The 19,123-nt window shown below is 48.8% G+C and overlaps 1 protein-coding gene across 2 annotated transcripts in view; it reads right to left on the reverse strand.

The window, feature by feature from the left end:
* The window catches only part of LOC136578538 (oocyte zinc finger protein XlCOF7.1-like), a 31,323-nt gene extending 16,869 nt beyond the window's left edge, over window positions 1–14,454 (reverse strand). The window contains exons 1-8 of one of the 2 annotated variants that reach the window (XM_066578675.1): window positions 14,322–14,454; window positions 8,531–8,683; window positions 4,589–4,762; window positions 4,389–4,512; window positions 3,133–3,404; window positions 2,889–2,994; window positions 1,014–1,205; window positions 529–682 (exon numbers count right to left, since the gene is read on the reverse strand). In XM_066578675.1, the coding sequence (XP_066434772.1) occupies window positions 529–682; window positions 1,014–1,205; window positions 2,889–2,994; window positions 3,133–3,404; window positions 4,389–4,512; window positions 4,589–4,762; window positions 8,531–8,635 (1,127 nt within the window). In that variant the 5' untranslated portion in view covers window positions 8,636–8,683; window positions 14,322–14,454. The remainder of the gene's footprint in view (window positions 1–528; window positions 683–1,013; window positions 1,206–2,888; window positions 2,995–3,132; window positions 3,405–4,388; window positions 4,513–4,588; window positions 4,763–8,530; window positions 8,684–14,321) is intronic. The other variant, XM_066578674.1, reaches the window with a different exon arrangement.
* Between the last annotated feature and the right edge of the window lie 4,669 nt (window positions 14,455–19,123).

The raw sequence follows: 19,123 nt of genomic DNA on the forward strand, positions 1-19,123 counted from the left end.
TCACAAAATTGTTTGCGGTACTGTGTGCTTTGGTCTGAGATAAAGGAAGCTCCTTCCCAATTCACAGGCAAAGGCAACAGGCAGATAGACTTTTCAGGCTAATCAATGTGATCCTAGGAAGGCCAAGTACTCAGCCAAACCTAATATGGTCTGCTTTTGGCCCCAAGGGAAAAAAAAACAAAAAAAAAAAACAGAAGAGTTGTAGGTCACAATTTATCATTTGGTGTAAAAGATCACGCTGCCTACAAGGCGTTAACTACACTCGTGGCGCACCGATACGCACCCACATGAACATTGCAACATTTCCACGACATACATAGAGAAGTGATGTTATTGAGGAATCTTTACATAAACTTCATATCACTCCAAAAATTATTTAAGGCTCACTGGCAGGGCCTATGTCGGATTAATTCAAGTGATGACGCTTAAGTGGGGGGGTGCGAGGTTTCAATGCTGCCTCATTTTCAATAAATTACACATTAAAAGGCAGACATGAAGGTCAAGACATTAAATGAAGCACAAACTTACGGGCGCAGCTCCAGGACCGGGCGAAGAAACGCTAAATGCGGGGCGAGGTAGTAGGGGCGCTTCCGTGTCAACCCTGACACACTTGCTGATCTGCGGGCCAATTCTTTTCTGTACTGGTCCCTGCAGCTACGCCACTTCTTGTGAAGCTCCTCCACTGTCATAAATATGAAAAAAATTATAATAATTCGATAAAGTCGATTTTGGGCTAATTTTGCATCAACAGTTCTATGTTCGTGTGGACCAGCGCATCTCTACATAAATGATTGGAGAAAGTTAAGGCACCGAAGACAAGAAGACAGCTGCTTTTGGGCAGCGCAGCTGAAGGGCATTGAAAAGGATCAGGATGGGATTGAGAGGGGATAAGATAAAGGCACAGACCTAAGACATATTTCAGCCAGAAATGTTAGCAAAAATGTGCCTCCGGCCTATGCAGGGCGAAGTATTCTAAACACATGGACAATAACAAATTCATAAAATGCACTTACTCATTTTGGTGCGCGTTGAGGAGCGAGCCGACTTCCAACGATCCCCAAAAAGCTGCTCCGCGACCTCTGCCCACGCCACATCCCTTCGACTCCTTATATGGTATTCCTCTCTCCTGGTGTCCCATAGAATCGGGCGGTCCTGCAGCAGGGAGATCAGCTGCTCTTTGTCCACATACATGCACGACATTCTTGCTAAAAAGTTGAGATGAGATCCAGCCTCCACGCTGATAAATGTCCTCAACACTGCTCAGGAGCTGATGAGCTCGTCCGTTTTAATTTGCATAGATTGCTACGGCAACATGCGTGAAAACGCAACACAGTAACATCGCAAGGCAGCATGTGTCAATGCGAGAATTCGGAGCACCCACAGGGAAACATGGACGAGAAAACATACTGCAACATATCGCACCAAGATACGGCATGCCGAGATTTTATATTCTCGCAATGTTGCATGTAGAGAAAACTCGCACATGGGAATGAACACATTGAAAATAATCGGTTTCATAATTGTGAGATTTTTCGGACTCTCACATAGAAAATTCACGTACGTTTCTCGCCCACATGAAAGTAGCCTTAATCTTACAAATAAAAAAGTGCACTAACTGCTTAACCACCATGTACAGATGCCACACAGATGTCAGGTAAGGAGAAAAAGCTGAAGACCTTAACCACTTCAATCGCCTAATGTAAATTTATGTTGGGCAGTCGTGAAGGGTATACGGAGCCGAGCCGACTCAATACCTGGCGGCTATCAGCCATTTTTTGACAGCTGTCAGTAACTGCAATGAACAGAGTTAGCTCTGATCCCGTTAATTCTTTAGATGCCGTGGTCAAAGCTGACTGCATATCTCAACACTCAGCAGGAAGGGAGGACCTTTTCCTGTATCGCATCAACACCCACTGCAACACAATCGGGGGGTGCAAGTGGGCTAGCAAGGCAGTCCGGAGTCTGCTGAAGGATCTCAGGGCTGCCATGCATATATGCCTACGAAGCCCTGCCTGTGGCAGGGCTTGATAAGAGATTTTTTTAAAAAGGCTATATACTGCAATACTAGGGTATTGCAGTATATAGTGCTGTCCAGGACTACCACATTTCCTATGCTACCTTGCATAAACCAGCCCCAATCAGCATCTGAAGGCCTGCCAGTCTGTTGTCTGTAGTAACTAGCAATACCCCCATGCCCCTGTTACTAGAGAAGCCAAATGCCTAATGCATGAAAGTGAATTGCAAAGGTGCTGGAAAGGAGATGCCTACTTGCAGCCACTTCAAACTTGATTTTTAGGGGTAAAACACACACAATAAAAAATAAAATAAAATAAAAGGTTTACTGCAAAGTATATTACAAGATTAATGATACTGATGGGTTTGTGTCCGTTTAAGCCCTTACATAAAAAAAACCTTGCACATTATGGTGTATAGAACCTTGTGCGACAAAATGTACGATTTTTTTGATTGCACTTGCATTCTTTTATGTGGGTGGGGCTTGAAAAAAGGGGCATGGTTTCAAGTGGCTAGTCAGATATACCAATAATTAATGCCAGAAAACTGGTGTAAAATATAGCTGAAACTATATTCTACATGTGGGCAGAATATATTAAGAGGCACGCTCCTCTTAATATATCAGATACATCGAAAAATGGAAGGCCTGCTTATTTAGACTGCCAGACGACATGCAACTGTTAATAGATCAGCCTCATAATTATTTGACTTTTGTCACATTTTTGAAAAAGGTGAAATTATTGCCATGAGATCCTGGCCCGGAAAATTGTAGACTTCTATAAATTAATCTGCCAGTTTAAATAAGCTTAAATTTTAGACTTGAAGGGGTAAAAAAAAAACCTCTGAGGTCACTTTCTCCATTCATTATTACATACCTGGGGTAACATCTACGGGAACCTCCTTCATGGCTCTTGTACGCGGGCGACGCTCCATGATCTGCTCTTCTACTACCTCCACTTTAATATCAATCAGATCTTCCCCCTGATTTATCATATGTAATAATTACAATAGAGCAGACAAGAGGAAAATCTAACAGACCACCAGAAGAGACCCCCAAAATATATAACTGCAGACAGTGCCCTCCTATATAGATCTGGTATAGGGCTCTGAATCATCTACCTGATGGTTCTCTGGGACATTGGGTTCTTCCTCTGGACAGTCCTGGGAATACAGAGGATGGGGACATCTCTCCGGGGAATTTCTCCCACTGGCTCCATCTGTGACATTGGGATCTTCCTCTGGACTGTCCTGAAAATATAGAGGACTGGGACATCTCTCCGGAGGATTTCTCCTACTGGCTCCATCTGTGACATCAGGATCTTCCTCTGGACAGTCCTGAGAATACAGCGGACGGGGACATCTCTCCGGGGAGTTTCTCCTACTGGATCCATCTGTGGATACACAAGTACACAGTGATGACTACATGAGCTCCTGTATATCTACAGTGTTTCCCCAAAATTAAGATACTGCCTTATATTAATTTTTGACCCAAAAGAGACATTAGGGCTTATTTTCAGGGAAATGTCTTAGTTTACTTACCTAGCAGGCTTGGTCCAAGTCCCTCCCGCTGAAGGTCCTTAAGTCCACGGCCGCGCACACAGGATCACTTCCTGGTTACGGGATTCACAAATCACGAAGTGATGGCTGTGATTGGTTCATCAAGTGCTGTATTGATTGGCTGAGCAGCGCTCGAAGAGCCAATCACAGCCATCACTTTGTGGAGGCGGGATTTATGAATTGGCTCAGCCTCCACGACATGATGGCTGTGATTGGCTCTTCATGCGCTGCTCAGCCAATTAATGCAGAGCTCAATGAACCAATCACAGACTTGGAATACAGAGACTCTGCTATTGCGCTTAATCTTTATCAGTTTTCCAAAGGTTGTGGAACGGCAAGTTATATGTTAAGACACATTAGATAAAGCACCAGTGACGGATTTGGCCGCTCTGAAATTTGCAGCACTTGCTGCTGCTTAGAACGATTCCCAACGTCCTCCTCTGATCCAATTTGGCGCCAGTAAGAATCTGTTGTCACTTTTCTGCCTTTCAACAATGGCATAAATCAAGATGCTCTCACATCATATATGGCGGACAGGAAGCTCCCGTGTTATAAAAACAAAAACAAAAAAAACACACTATACAGCACAATGTAGAAAGCTTCAGTATAGAAAAACATAGCGGAATTGAGCAGTCCACTATAGCAGTCCGACGGATGGCAAGAACACACTCTTCTGGCATCTATGGGATTATAGAAGTCCTGTATACACATTTGTCTTATATTTCCTACATAGGGCTCTAATGTGATGTGAAAAGAACCTAAAGTGGTAAACTTTTATATTACATACAGCTGACAAACACTTTAGATATAATTCTTACCTTGTGGTGTAAACGACCGAAGATCCTCCATCATGACATCCTCGTACAGATCCTTGCGTCCTCCTATATACTCCCACTCCTCCATGGAGAAATAGACAGCCACATCCTGACACCTTATAGGAACCTGACAACACAATATCCAGTCATCACCCAGACCCCTCCTGTTACTGTATAATGTCCCCCATCCCCCGCAGCATCACCTCTCCTGTCAGCAGCTCCATCATCTTGTTGGTGAGCTCTAGGATCTTCTGCTCATGTATCGGGGAGGGAGGCTCTGTAATGGGGAAATGACTCCTGCTCCATCCTCCTGACTCCTGGAGATGGATGATGGGAGTCACACCGTCCCCCGATGTCTTCTTCACTATTGCATAATCCTGTGTATGGAGAGACACTGAGAAATATCATCATGTACACAATAATAAGTGACGTCACATCCCCCTTTCTAGAGGATTACAATCTGCCCCCCATCCACACAAACTGCCCTCATTACACTGCAAACAAGGAAATAAAAACTAATTTTTCTCATTTTAGGAGAATTCCTCATCCTGTCTGGATGATTAACATCATTTGCATAAAAAAATTAAATAAAAAAAACAGACATAAGTCCATCTGGTTCAGCCTAAGCTCTTGCCAAGTTGATCCAGAGGAAGATGAAAACCCTAACTAATATTTTCTTCATATTCGTGAAAGAATTCCTTACAGTCTACAAATACAGCATTATTATACTCAGAAAGGCACCCAGGTCTCTTTTGAACACTCCTGCCTCTTATCCTCTTGTTCCCAATCCTCTCCTCCTCCCCTCTAGATAACACACCGGCTTTTGGTCCTCTCTTTCCAAGCCCTATCCTCCCCCTCCCCTCCAGCCTCTGATCCTCTTGTTCCCGGCCCTCTCCTCCACCTCCCATCCAGACTACATTCCAGCCTCTGATTCTCTTGTTCCTAGCCATCTCCTGCCATCCAGCCTCTGATCCTCTTGTTCCTAGCCCTCTCCTGCCATCCAGCCTCTGATCCTCTTGTTCCTAGCCCTCTCCTGCCATCCAGCCTCTGATCCTCTTGTTCCTAGCCCTCTCCTGCCATCCAGCCTCTGATCCTCTTGTTCCTAGCCCTCTCCTGCCATCCAGCCTCTGATCCTCTTGTTCCTAGCCCTCTCCTGCCATCCAGCCTCTGATCCTCTTGTTCCTAGCCCTCTCCTGCCATCCAGCCTCTGATCCTCTTGTTCCTAGCCCTCTCCTGCCATCCAGCCTCTGATCCTCTTGTTCCTAGCCCTCTCCTGCCATCCAGCCTCTGATCCTCTTGTTCCTAGCCCTCTCCTGCCATCCAGCCTCTGATCCTCTTGTTCCTAGCCCTCTCCTGCCATCCAGCCTCTGATCCTCTTGTTCCTAGCCCTCTCCTGCCATCCAGCCTCTGATCCTCTTGTTCCTAGCCCTCTCCTGCCATCCAGCCTCTGATCCTCTTGTTCCTAGCCCTCTCCTGCCATCCAGCCTCTGATCCTCTTGTTCCTAGCCCTCTCCTGCCATCCAGCCTCTGATCCTCTTGTTCCTAGCCCTCTCCTGCCATCCAGCCTCTGATCCTCTTGTTCCTAGCCCTCTCCTGCCATCCAGCCTCTGATCCTCTTGTTCCTAGCCCTCTCCTGCCATCCAGCCTCTGATCCTCTTGTTCCTAGCCCTCTCCTGCCATCCAGCCTCTGATCCTCTTGTTCCTAGCCCTCTCCTGCCATCCAGCCTCTGATCCTCTTGTTCCTAGCCCTCTCCTGCCATCCAGCCTCTGAGCATCTTGTTCCTAGCCATCTCCTGCCATCCAGCCTCTGATCCTCTTGTTCCTAGCCATCTCCTGCCATCCAGCCTCTGATCCTCTTGTTCCTAGCCATCTCCTGCCATCCAGCCTCTGATCCTCTTGTTCCTAGCCATCTCCTGCCATCCAGCCTCTGATCCTCTTGTTCCTAGCCATCTCCTGCCATCCAGCCTCTGATCCTCTTGTTCCTAGCCATCTCCTGCCATCCAGCCTCTGATCCTCTTGTTCCTAGCCATCTCCTGCCATCCAGCCTCTGATCCTCTTGTTCCTAGCCATCTCCTGCCATCCAGCCTCTGATCCTCTTGTTCCTAGCCATCTCCTGCCATCCAGCCTCTGATCCTCTTGTTCCTAGCCATCTCCTGCCATCCAGCCTCTGATCCTCTTGTTCCTAGCCATCTCCTGCCATCCAGCCTCTGATCCTCTTGTTCCTAGCCATCTCCTGCCATCCAGCCTCTGATCCTCTTGTTCCTAGCCATCTCCTGCCATCCAGCCTCTGATCCTCTTGTTCCTAGCCATCTCCTGCCATCCAGCCTCTGATCCTCTTGTTCCTAGCAATCTCCTGCCATCCAGCCTCTGATCCTCTTGTTCCTAGCCATCTCCTGCCATCCAGCCTCTGATCCTCTTGTTCCTAGCAATCTCCTGCCATCCAGCCTCTGATCCTCTTGTTCCTAGCCATCTCCTGCCATCCAGCCTCTGATCCTCTTGTTCCTAGCCATCTCCTGCCATCCAGCCTCTGATCCTCTTGTTCCTAGCCATCTCCTGCCATCCAGCCTCTGATCCTCTTGTTCCTAGCCATCTCCTGCCATCCAGTCTCTGATCCTCTTGTTCCTAGCCATCTCCTGCCATCCAGCCTCTGATCCTCTTGTTCCTAGCCATCTCCTGCCATCCAGCCTCTGATCCTCTTGTTCCTAGCCATCTCCTGCCATCCAGCCTCTGATCCTCTTGTTCCTAGCCATCTCCTGCCATCCAGCCTCTGATCCTCTTGTTCCTAGCCATCTCCTGCTATCCAGCCTCTGATCCTCTTGTTCCTAGCCATCTCCTGCCATCCAGCCTCTGATCCTCTTGTTCCTAGCCATCTCCTGCCATCCAGCCTCTGATCCTCTTGTTCCTAGCCATCTCCTGCCATCCAGCCTCTGATCCTCTTGTTCCTAGCCATCTCCTGCCATCCAGCCTCTGATCCTCTTGTTCCTAGCCATCTCGCCTCTGATCCTCTTGTTCCTAGCCATCTCGCCTCTGATCCTCTTGTTCCTAGCCATCTCCTGCCATCCAGCCTCTGATCTTCCTGTTCCTAGCCATGTCCTGCCATCCAGCCTCTGATCTTCCTGTTCCTAGCCATCTCCTGCCATCCAGCCTCTGATCTTCCTGTTCCCGGTCCTCTCCTCCTCCCCTCCAGACTACATTCCAGCCTCTGATCCTCCTGTTCCTGGTCCTCTCCTCCTCCCCTCCAGACTACATTCCAGCCTCTGATCCTCCTGTTCCCGGTCCTCTCCTCCTCCCCTCCAGACTACATTCCAGCCTCTGATCCTCCTGTTCCCGGTCCTCTCCTCCTCCCCTCCAGACTACATTCCAGCCTCTGGATCCTCTTGTTCCATGCCCTCTCCTCCCTCTTCCCTTTAGCCTCTGGATCCTCTTGTTCGTGACCCTCTCCTCTCCTCCAGCCTCTGATACTCGTTCCCGACCCTCTCCTACCCCTCCCCTCTAGCCTATAATACTCTGGACGGGAGGGGGACGAGTACAAGAGGATCAGAGGCTGGAGAGGAGGGGGGAGGAGAGGGCCGGGAACAGGAGGATCAGAGGCCGGAGTGTAGTTTGGACAGGAAGGAGGACATGGCCGGGAACAAGACTACTCACCTGTTACCGGCCCTCTCCATCCTCCCCCCCTAGAATACACTCCAGCCTCCGATCCTCTTGTTTCCAGACCTCTCTTCCTCCCCCCTCCATACAACACACCAGCCTCTGAACCTCTTGTTCCCGGCCATCTCTTCCTCCCCACCCAGACTACATTTCAGCCTCTGATCCTCTTGTTCCTGGTCCTCTCCTCCAGACTACACTCCAGCCTCTGATCCTCTTGTTGCCAGACCTCTCCTCTACCCCTGCAGACTACAATCCGGCCTCTAATCCTCTTCTACTGGTTACAACGTGTCTACTTACCATTCTCATTACTACCAGTACATTGGTTATATGATACACAACTGACCAAGCTGGTGGCCAATCTTCAAGTTTTCTGCTGGTCACTTGGCCGCTGTTATATAGGACACTAGACTCTTCCTATTACTCCCCATTATGGATTTCCTTTTCCGGTGACGTAATAAATACTACAATAAAGAGGATAGAAATGTAGAAAAGTTCACCTCTCCGGTCAGCAGATAGAGGATCTCCAAGGTGAAGTCTAATAGTCTTCTGGTGATCTCATTCCTGTCCTCGGCCATCCTTGGTGGGTCATTCAGGAGGAGCATATTGGATGAGAAAACGGGATGAACTGGAGGTTGTAGAACTGCAGGAACCTTTATGAAGAAAGGAGCGGCTGTAAATCCTACAGGAACATCATCATATGTGATATACAGAACCTCACTTATAAAGCATCCAGAGAAAAGCTTCTCAGAGCCGTCGCCACATGGATCAGAGAAATAGTAGGGAATGCGCCACAAGGTCCGTTTCCAAGTCCTCAGTCACCAATATCCAATCCCTTGGGATTAGGGAGAGCTACAGGCTATACTGAGGGTTTCTCTTACATAGAGAGCCCCCCAAGAGAGAAAACAGTACATGGATCAGAGGGATCCCAACATGGACATTTATATCCATAGACAATGTGTGCTGGATTATACGAAGCTTGCTCAGGAGCCAAGCTTGCTCCATAAAGAAAGCAAACAGCTGCCACGCAACAGCTGGCACAAGGATGCAGCAGCCACGATTCCAAGATAATTCTAATCGTGGCTGTTAACCATTTGAATGGCACTGTCAATTCAGATAGCAGAATTTAAATACCCTGAAAGTTCCTCGTGATTAGATTCTTAGGTGCCGTTTGGATGTCATGGTATGGTTTGAAGGCCCCCAGGGCTTCCATGAATTCTGCCTACTAAGATGCGCCTGTGGCAGGGCTTAATGTTTTGACTGCAGAAATAACATACACTGCAATACTGGATTATTGCAGTATATTGTATAATGATCACTATTCAGCGCTGCGGAATAAGTTGACGCTATACAAATAAAGATTATTACTACTTGTTCAACTCATGTTAAAGGACTGAAAAAAAGGTGTAACTGAGTTTTTTTAAATTACTGTAAAATATACTAAATAACAGTTTTCAAAAACTACATTTATCATAAAAAAATAAAAATAAACACATCTAATGTCACCCCATCAATACAAGTCTGATCCATTAAAATAATGAATTATTTATTCTGCACGGTGAACGCAGTCAGGATAAAAAAGAGCAATACAACTTGACCTGCAAAAAACAAGCCCTTAGGCAGCCGTCTCAACGGACAAAAAAAAAAAGCCCCAATCGCCCCCAGGAAGTGGTCAATACACCAAAAGTGTTAGTTCTTCTGGCACCCCTCTGTACATGAGCAGTAAGAACAACTAGAAGCTGAAGGAGGAAAATCGGAAACCTAGAACAAGGTTCTTGATGGATCAGAATTAGGCTAGGGCAGTGATGGCGAACCTTTTAGAGAATGAGTGCCCAAACCGCAACCTAAAACCCACTTATTTATCGCAAAGTGACAACATGTCAGGGGGCGGGGCTTATCATGACATATGATTTTTTTTCCTCCGTCATTATAAAAAGGACAGGGCCGGTTCAAAATAGGGCCGATGCAGATTTTGACTGCCTTTTGGATGCGGTAATGCTGCAGAATTTTCCACGGAAATCTCCGCTGAGGGCATTCTGCAGCATTTCTGCCATGTGTAAACATACTCCAGGAGTGACAGTCACCACCAGAGCGGCCCTAGTGGTGACAGTGACCCCCCACACAGCGGCTCCAGCAGTAACAGTAATCCCCCACAGTGGCCCCAGTAGTAATAGTGGCATCCCACAGTGGCCCTTAGCAAAAACAGTGGCATCTCACAGTGGCCCCAGCAGTAATAGGGACATCCCACAGTGGCCCGAGTAGCAATAGTGCCCCCCTGAGACCCATATACTTACCCCCTCCTCCTCGTGGAAGCTCTGCTGCCGCCGCTGATCCCAGGTGCACACTGTGATGTCAATGTGTGCTGCTGGACGCCTCCTTCCTCTGATCTCGCGGAACCATGGAGCAGATGTCAGGGGAGCGGGGAGGAGGATTACGGCTGCACACTGACATCACAGTCTGCGCCAGGATCAGCGCCGCTGAGTGAATACTGGCAGGGGCGCCGCGGTACCACTGACGGTATTCACCAAAATGGTGAGTGGCTGACGGTGGCGTATGCCAGCAGGGAGGGCTCTGCGTGCCACCTCTGGCACTCGTGCCATAGGTTCGCCACCACTGGGCTAGGGCAATATGGCAGTAACAAGCCAAAAACCGCAATGCAGTTGTGCGCCATCTGTACATAATAGAAATAGTTACGACACCCACAGATTCTGCGCATTGCTAAATTTTCATGCGCAAATACGCCTGTGTGACAGAGGCCTTACGAGCCACAGTACACAGTCAGTGACTTCTACTACGTGGCGCATTGCATGGCTACACCGTAATTTTTGGCGACATGCCCTGTGCTGCAACTAAAACTGCCATATAATCCTAAAGAACACAAGGAGTGGATGCCCAGAAATAATAACTGGGTGCAAACCGCGTCCCCCAACGACCTCAGTGAGGAAGGGAACAAAAATAAGCTTTTCTGGCGTCATTGGGCAATACAGAAAACCGTACAACATCCAAAAGCAACGCCTGAGTAAGGTTGGGACATCGAAAACCAATATACTGCTAATGCTTTCCACCGATATTTTACAATAATCGATAGTATCGACTATCGCTGAACAAACTATCGACTATCGATATTTTTGTGTCGATGTCCCAACCTTACGCCTGAGGGAAGGAATAAAAGACAAGAACACAAGCGATTGTTTATTCTACCGCTGCCTGCAGAACATCGCAACCAAGAGAAACATCCGAGGATGCAACTGCAGACCCTATAGAGCCAACATCCGTGTACGTCCTCGAGCTACAAATCTCTGCCTGATAACAGAGAATAAGAGCTTTAATTGCAATAAGATGTCAGGCAACCACACAGCATACTGCGATGCAGTGCAGATTGAAGCACAATGCGGTAACAATCCTAAGGCCGCCTTCACATTTGCGCTATAGGAGTTGACTTTTTTGCGCGCCTGTGTTTTTGTGCATGCATATGCTGTGCATATTTGCGCTTGCAAAAAAAAAAAAAACACACACAAGCTTGATTCCATTGATCTCGATTGGCAATTAAGTTAAATTAGTTTAAGATTCCACTCTGACGCTGAGAGATGGCATCATTGTTGTGAAACATTTAGGCTAACTTCACACGGGCGTGGGCGTTATGGGGCCGTGAATCCCGCCCACATATCACACTCGCCATCCAGGTGAAATCCGTAAGATGGCAACACTTTTTCATGACAAAACAGCTTTGCATCACATCGGAGATGAAGGCATCCGGCGGCTCGGCTGTCACAGCCGCAGCGGAGGTTTGCAGAGCTTCTCCCATTGGTGATGCTTCCACCGGCCCCATTGAACACAAGCCTTCTGATCGCATCGCAAAGTACTAACTTGCACTTTTCGTGTGATGCGTTTTTAATAATAGAAATTCCTATTGTCTATGGCGATAAAAATTGCAGGGTTCTGCGATGCAAAGAAAAAAAGCAGCGCTCCCTCAGGAGAGAAAAGCAAGATCGCGGCGTTTTTATCGCCAGTGTAAAGTCGGCCTTGTGGCGAAACTCCTGCGGAAATCTTATAAAACATCCGCAGCCGGACCGCATGGAAACTCAGCGAGATTCCTGCAGCTGAAGTCCTACGGGTTCTGTAAGCGCCATGTCCTGCTGCGGCCCGCTCTCCCCATAGAGAGTCAGTAGTGGAAATGGTGAAACAATTGACATGCCACGTCCTTGAAATCCACGCAGCATGTCATTTTCAGTGCGGCTTGGCCTCAACGGACTGTCTGCAGCGTGTGGATGAGATTCTTGCAAATCTCATCCCCTTTGCTGCTTAGTCTCGGGATTAAGACTGCCGGCGAAATTTCAGTGCGGAAATTCCACAGCCATTCCGCCCGGTGTGAACTCAGCCCAATGTCCACGTGCGGATCCTAATTATAAAATCTGTGCGTGGCCGCCGCAGCTGTAGAAGGCCATAGGATCCACGTTAGCATCCGCAAGGCAACTTAATGCATGCGGATGTGATTTTTTTTTCCCCCAGCGTGCAGGTCGCACACACGGGAAGGAATCGCAGCATGCTCCATTTTCCTGTGGACCACACAGGACAGTTTCCATTGAAGTCAATAGAAGCCGTCCCCGCGTGCAGCTGTCATTGTGGCTGTGCCGCAGATCCGCGGAAAAACAGGGGATTAAAAAAAAAAAGAGCACTGGGCATGTCAGCCGGCGCTCCCGGACGCATCCGCCATGCTGAAAAAAGAAGATCCAGCCAGCTCAGAGGAGATCCGCGCTGGATCCAGAGAGATAGGCCGCCTGCACACGAGCGAGTCGGATCCGGCAGCGAGAATTCTCGCCGCGGGACCCGACCCGAGAGCCTGTAGAGACGAGCGCGTACTCACCCGCGGTGAGTGCGTGCCCCGCACAAAAATAGGACAGGCCGCGGTTTGTTTGCCACGCGAGATTTCGCGCGGCCAAACAGCGGCCGCGTGCATAGGAGTGCGTATTGTAATGCACTCCTATGCAGACTTTCAGCGGCGGAAATCCCGCCGTGGGATTTCCGCCCGTGTGCAGGCGGCCATAATGTCTTTTCCTCTCCATGTCAGCGGGCACGCACAGATACCACTGCGATAGCATGCTGCGATTCTCCGCGGTGAGCCCATCTGTCAGATAGGCTCAGTGTGGAGCGCCGTCAACTGTCCCCTGCTCCCCGGCGGGACACCTCTACGCCCGCGGGACACCTCTACGCCCGCGGACAGGAGCCCGGAGGCACTTTGTTGCCGTATTTTTCTATTAAAAATTCAATAAACACATTTGAAACAAATCAGGCCCCATGTCCGCGGCGGAGTCCCTGCGTGTCCGTGGGGAGAAATAAAAAAGGTTCTGTTACCTCCAGGCTCCCGTGTGGATGTCCTCTGTGCCGGCCGGATCTTCTTTCTCCAGCATGGCGGATGCACCTGGATGTGGCGGCCGCATGCGCAGTGCATTTTTTTTAAATGTCCTGACAGCTGTGACGCGGATATGGCGGCTTCCACTGACTTCAACAGAAGCCGTCCCACCTAATGCGCAGCCAAAATAGAGCATGCTGCGATTTTCTGCAGCCGTGTGCGTCCGCACGCCAGGGGAGAATGGCATCCGCATACTTTTAACTCGTCTGCGAGTGCTGATGCATCCCGATGGTGGCATCTCCCACAAATCTAAGCCGCACGTGGGCACCGGGCCTAAGATCTACTAGGCTCAATGGCAATAGGCACGAAAACAGACCACGCCGATCGCGCTCATGTGAGCGAATGTCAATGGGTTGTATTCACTGTGCATTAGGCACGCAAATTTGCATGCACAAAACGCGGCCGCATGCGTTAAAACGAATAAGCCCTAGGGCCTCACACAGGCGCTTTATACCACGATTTGCGCGCGTAATCACGGCATAACGCTCCCATTCAGATCAATGGGGCAGAGCAGACACGCGGTCAGTCGCGGCGACACTTTCCAACGCTGCGAATTTTTGACCGCTGTCTGCTCTACATTAGTCCATTTAGCGCACAGCGTCGCCCGCTACCAAAGGCCGCCATCTTTCCCCTGGTGGCAGGCAGCGCACTTGAGCATGATGACCGCCTACTGCGGTTGCTAGGTAACAGTGTGGGCTGCGCTCAGTCCCAATCCACAACAATAGTGCAGGTGTGGACACAGTTTAGGCTGCAGATAATGACGCTGCGTGTGAACAGACCGTAACATCGCTGCCATGTAGTGCAGGAGCCCATCCTGTGTACACACACTAAGAGGGTGACCTCCCACACTACAACACCGACTAGCAGCCATGAATACCCACCAGAACCCGAGCAGCAGCCCTCACATCCTGAGAGCCGAGGGACCTCTGATGATGTCTTCACCACGTGGTCAGTTACATAAGGGGCGCAGCTCAGCCGCGGGGAGTAGAAGCGGTGGCTGGAGGACCTGCGATGACGTCACCGTCATGTGACCAGTCACGTGAGGGGCGGAGCTTCGGTGCCGCGCTTTTTGTGTGAGGAGAAGTGACGATGTTTCTGCCGCCCTACAAGAGATGAGCGTTTTCTTCGTCCAGTAGGAGGTTATGAAGCCGCCAGAAACATATGATAATGGGTGATTACCGGCACAATGGCGGCTCACCCCGCCTATAACTATCAGACCTCCAGAACACTGGAGATGTATGGAGCTGTCTGAGAGAAAACAGGGCCTGGGATAGCGACCAATCACAGCGCAGCTCTCATTGTGTGTTCTGCTCTTGAGATATAAAAGCTGAACTCTGATTGGTTGTTAGGGCAGCAGACAGTTTTCCTCAGTCTGCCCCCTTGTGTTGGTTCAGGGAATACTGATAGCGGGGCTAAGTCACAGGGGTGGCACAGCGCTCCCCCTTTCCAGCTCTGCACTTATTGCATTGGCTCATCTTTCCCCGGCTCTGCTCCCTGATCCACTGCTGTACTTTGCACTGCCCACCTGGCGCTGTAGTTACAGCCGTGGCTCAGCTCCCCCCTGCCTCCACTCGGGGGAGCTGTGTTGCGGTGTGTCTCCGCTCCGGCGCTGTATTCCAGTGCCTCAGGGCCCACCGGGTGCGCTCTCCGATCCAGCGCTGCAATGTCCGTGGCTCGGCTCCACCAGTGCTGTACTAGGAGGCCTCACAGAGTGACTGCTAAACTCCCCTCCCCTTGCCGGCTGTCTGCAATGGGAGGTGGCGGGGCAGGAGCTAGTGTGCTAAAGTCCTGCCCCCTTGCCAGCAGCCCTCATGGGCTGGAGAGGGGTAGGGAATAGCTCTGCTGAACTCCTTGTCGTAAGCCAGGAAGGGGGTGCGAATGTAGCAGAGCTCAGCTATATATGCACCTCGGCCATCTGAACGGCCTTTAAAAAGGAAGTTGCAGCCTGCCTCTCGTTCACGTAATTTTCGGCCGCGCTGTGGCCGTGACACGGCTGGCTGAAAATCGTTGCGCCCGTGCGAATGAAGTCTCACTGAGTGCGATTGTGAGAGGAGAGATATAGAACGACTAATTATGTGCTGTAAAGATTTAAAGAAACTACCCTCATCACCTCGTTATCACTGCCCCTCACACCTTGATCACCCCCCTTCACCTGATCACCCCCCTCACACCTTGATCACCCCCCTCACACCTTGATCACCCCCCTTCACCTGATCACCCCCCTTCACCTTGATCACCCCCCTTCACCTGATCACCCCCCTCACACCTTGATCACCCCCCTCACACCTTGATCACCCCCCTTCACCTTGATCACCCCCCTTCACCTGATCACCCCCCTTCACCTTGATCACCCCCCTTCACCTGATCACCCCCCTCACACCTTGATCACCCCCCTTCACCTGATCACCCCCCTTCACCTGATCACCCCCCCCCCCCCCCTTCACCCACAGAGTGAAAAACATCCGTGTTCATTTTTATTTTTCTTCTTACTAAGGGCTCACACCCACTTTTTTTTTTTATTTTTTTAACCGTGATTGTCAATGGGACTTTCTAATGTTAAAAACGCATCGCAAGTTGGTGCTTCTGCGATTTCTGTGTGATGCATTTTTAACATTAGAAAGTCCCATTGACAACCGCGTGAAAAAAAACGTGCAAGAAAAACGCAAGTGTGCCGGAGCCCTAAAGGTTCAGGTCCTGAGGTGCCTCAGCTTCTGGCATCCTAGGCCGCCCTTAGGACCTGGTTGCAGAATTGCCCAAGACATCTCAGATTAGTGAAGAACACCACTGTGTTCATTTTTTTTCCTTGTTCAATTTTTTTTTGCTGGGTTTTATACATCTATTAAAAAAATGTTCTAAAATGGCAATAGTGCAGAGCGGGCCGACTCATTGCTTTGTTCCAGAAGTTTTGGTAGCGATACCAAAACTGTCGGAGGCAGAAATACATTTTGGCAGTAATGACTGTAGTTCTACTGCTAGCCCTATGGTGATTGAAGCAGTTGTTGAGCCGCCAGGGCTGAGTAGTGCAATGCCTCCAGCAATGTGGGAATTCTGCAGTTTCATTCTCTTCCCAAATACCCCAATTTGTAGCAACTGCAGGTGTAAATGTGGATGTCACTAATTTTACCCACTTTAATTTTTTTAATTTATTTATTAACGATAACATCATGGAATAAATTGTCCAGCAGACAAAATGGGAATTATATTATTAACCCTTTCCCATCCACTGTCTGACCTCTTAAGACATTATCAATTAAGGGCACGGTCACACGAGCGTAGGCGTATTTACGTTCGCACATGCGCAGCGTTTAATCGCCAGAAAGAACGTTTTTCGGCAATCATGACCAGAGCTAGAAAGCGTATTATCGTTTGTTCCTACTTTGCAAACTATCTTTTCGGCCATCAAATATGCGTTGGCGCGTATTTCAGTCGCATATGTTCCGTTTTTTTTTCGGGTTGCCGTTTTTACGCGCCGTAAAATCGCCCATGCGAACGAATACATTGGAAACCAATGCCTCAGATGGTCACGTTTATACGATTGGGCGCACAAACGCGCCGTTTATGCGCTCGTGTGAACGCACCCTAAGGCTGTATAGCTCTGACGTTGAAAGTCATCCCTAGGGGTTCTCTTACTGTATATTGCCAGCCTCTCTGCTGTCGGAGCCTATCCAACGTGTCACCTCATGCAGTACTGGCTTTAGCCAGCAGATAGCGCCATTGTACAACGGCAGAAAAAGAGCAAGCCCCCTAGGAAGACCAGGATGTAAATTGGATTGGAAAGAGTTAATTGGTTTAGTAAAAGTGCTGTGCATTCAACCCCTATATTCCTGTCTGTTATGCCGGACACCGCTTTAAAACGCTAATGCGTTTCCTCTATTTCCCCAATAAATCCAAAGTCCACCCAAGAGATGACCCTGCCTATGACAGATTATATAAACTGAGGCCCCTAATCTCCCTGCTGAAAGAATCCTTTAAAAATATATACACCCCTGAGAAAAAGCTGTCAATTGTTGAGTCCCTGATGAGCTTCAAGGGCCGTCTCTCCTACCGGCAGTTTATCCTATCTAAACGCGCCTGTTATGACATCAGGTTATACAAAGCATGCCTTAATCTTCAAGATTTCCCAGACAACATTGGCATAAACAGGAAAATTGTTTAAGAGCTCATGGGGCCATTTACATACAAGGGGGTACCATGTATACATGGACAATTACTGCACCTATGTCCCGCTTTACAAATCTCCATGCTGCAAATACAGGTGCCTGTGGGACAAAAAGGAAAAGCAGCGTAACTCCCACAACCCCTGGTGTCTAGACGCGTAGAAAGCGGGGCGTCATACATGTTTGCAAGTGACCCACTGTTTGCAGTCAAGTGGCACGACAAAAGGGATATCTACAAACTCTCGACTGTACATGCAAACACCCCAGTAGCAGTAAGGGAGAGAGGGGTTACCATGGGCGGAAGAAAACCTGTCTGTGTCACAGACTATGATAAATTTACAGAGTGCCACTTTTTACACACCATCCCTGCCACTAAGGTCAATTCCAAAAGAAGTTAATGCAACCACAGCACTCACCAGAGTTGGCAGACTAAAACTCCGGATTCCACCAGAGGATCATCTGTTGTGGATATGAGGAGAAATGTGCAAGAGCCTGGTGTGGTCCGGATCCAAAAACCAAACACGACTGAATTTGTAAAGTGACCAGGCAGCAGCTGATGATTTTTTATAAAGATAGAAAAACTTTTATTCCTCCATAAAAGTCAGACTGGCGACGTTTCGGTCTTGAGAAAGGTTTCAGTGGAGACCGAAACGTCGCCAGTCTGACTTTTATGGAGGAATAAAAGTTTTTCTATCTTTATAAAAAATCATCAGCTGCTGCCTGGTCACTTTACAAATTCTGCCACTAAGGTCAAGAAATAGCCCCCCAAAAGTATTGGATTTCCAGCAAGCATAGGAGGATGAGGCATACACGTTTTTTATTGCCCCATGCGCACATCACAACCAGGCCACTGTAATTACCCCTGTTTTGAGACATACCACACAGCTCTACATTGTTAATTTTATGTAAGATTTACGGAAAGCCAAAAGGAAGGGGGGGGGGATTCTTTTTAGGGAGTCAATTTTTTTTTGCACAAGTGTGCAATGGGGCTTGGAATTTATTCAGTCGTTGTAAAGTCTTACAGGCACTGGATTGGAGCCCAGGTATAGTAACTGAGCCAGACTGGAGAGTAGTAGGGAGGAAGACGGGTTGTTAGCAGGTGGTCACGGTTGCAGTACAGAGGAAGGGGCAGGAAGCATAGTCAAGTGGGAGCCGGGTCATTAGCAGGTGGTAACAGTTGTAGTAGCAGAGGATGAGGCAAGAAGCATAGTCAAGTGGAAGCCGGATCATTAGCAGGTGGTCACGGTTGTAGTAGCAGAGGAGCAGACAGCTATGGAGCTTGATTACAGGCTGGGAGCTCAGTAATCACGCACTAAAGGAGTGGCAGGGCTAGGCTTATGTAGGAAGTGCAATCAGGAACAAAGGCGGGGTCAGGAACTAGGTAATTGGGAAATACAGAACAAGGCTAGGTTTCAGCAAGGGAAATGTCCGAGTCCTGATAGCCTAGTGCAGAGAACTTCCGACTGGAATCCAAGAGGTCGTGGGTTTGAGCCCTGACAGTTGTGTGCTGAAAGCCAATGGGTGTT

Source organism: Eleutherodactylus coqui, chromosome 9 (assembly GCF_035609145.1).
Source record: "Eleutherodactylus coqui strain aEleCoq1 chromosome 9, aEleCoq1.hap1, whole genome shotgun sequence".
Taxonomy (NCBI): Eukaryota; Metazoa; Chordata; class Amphibia; order Anura; family Eleutherodactylidae; genus Eleutherodactylus; species Eleutherodactylus coqui.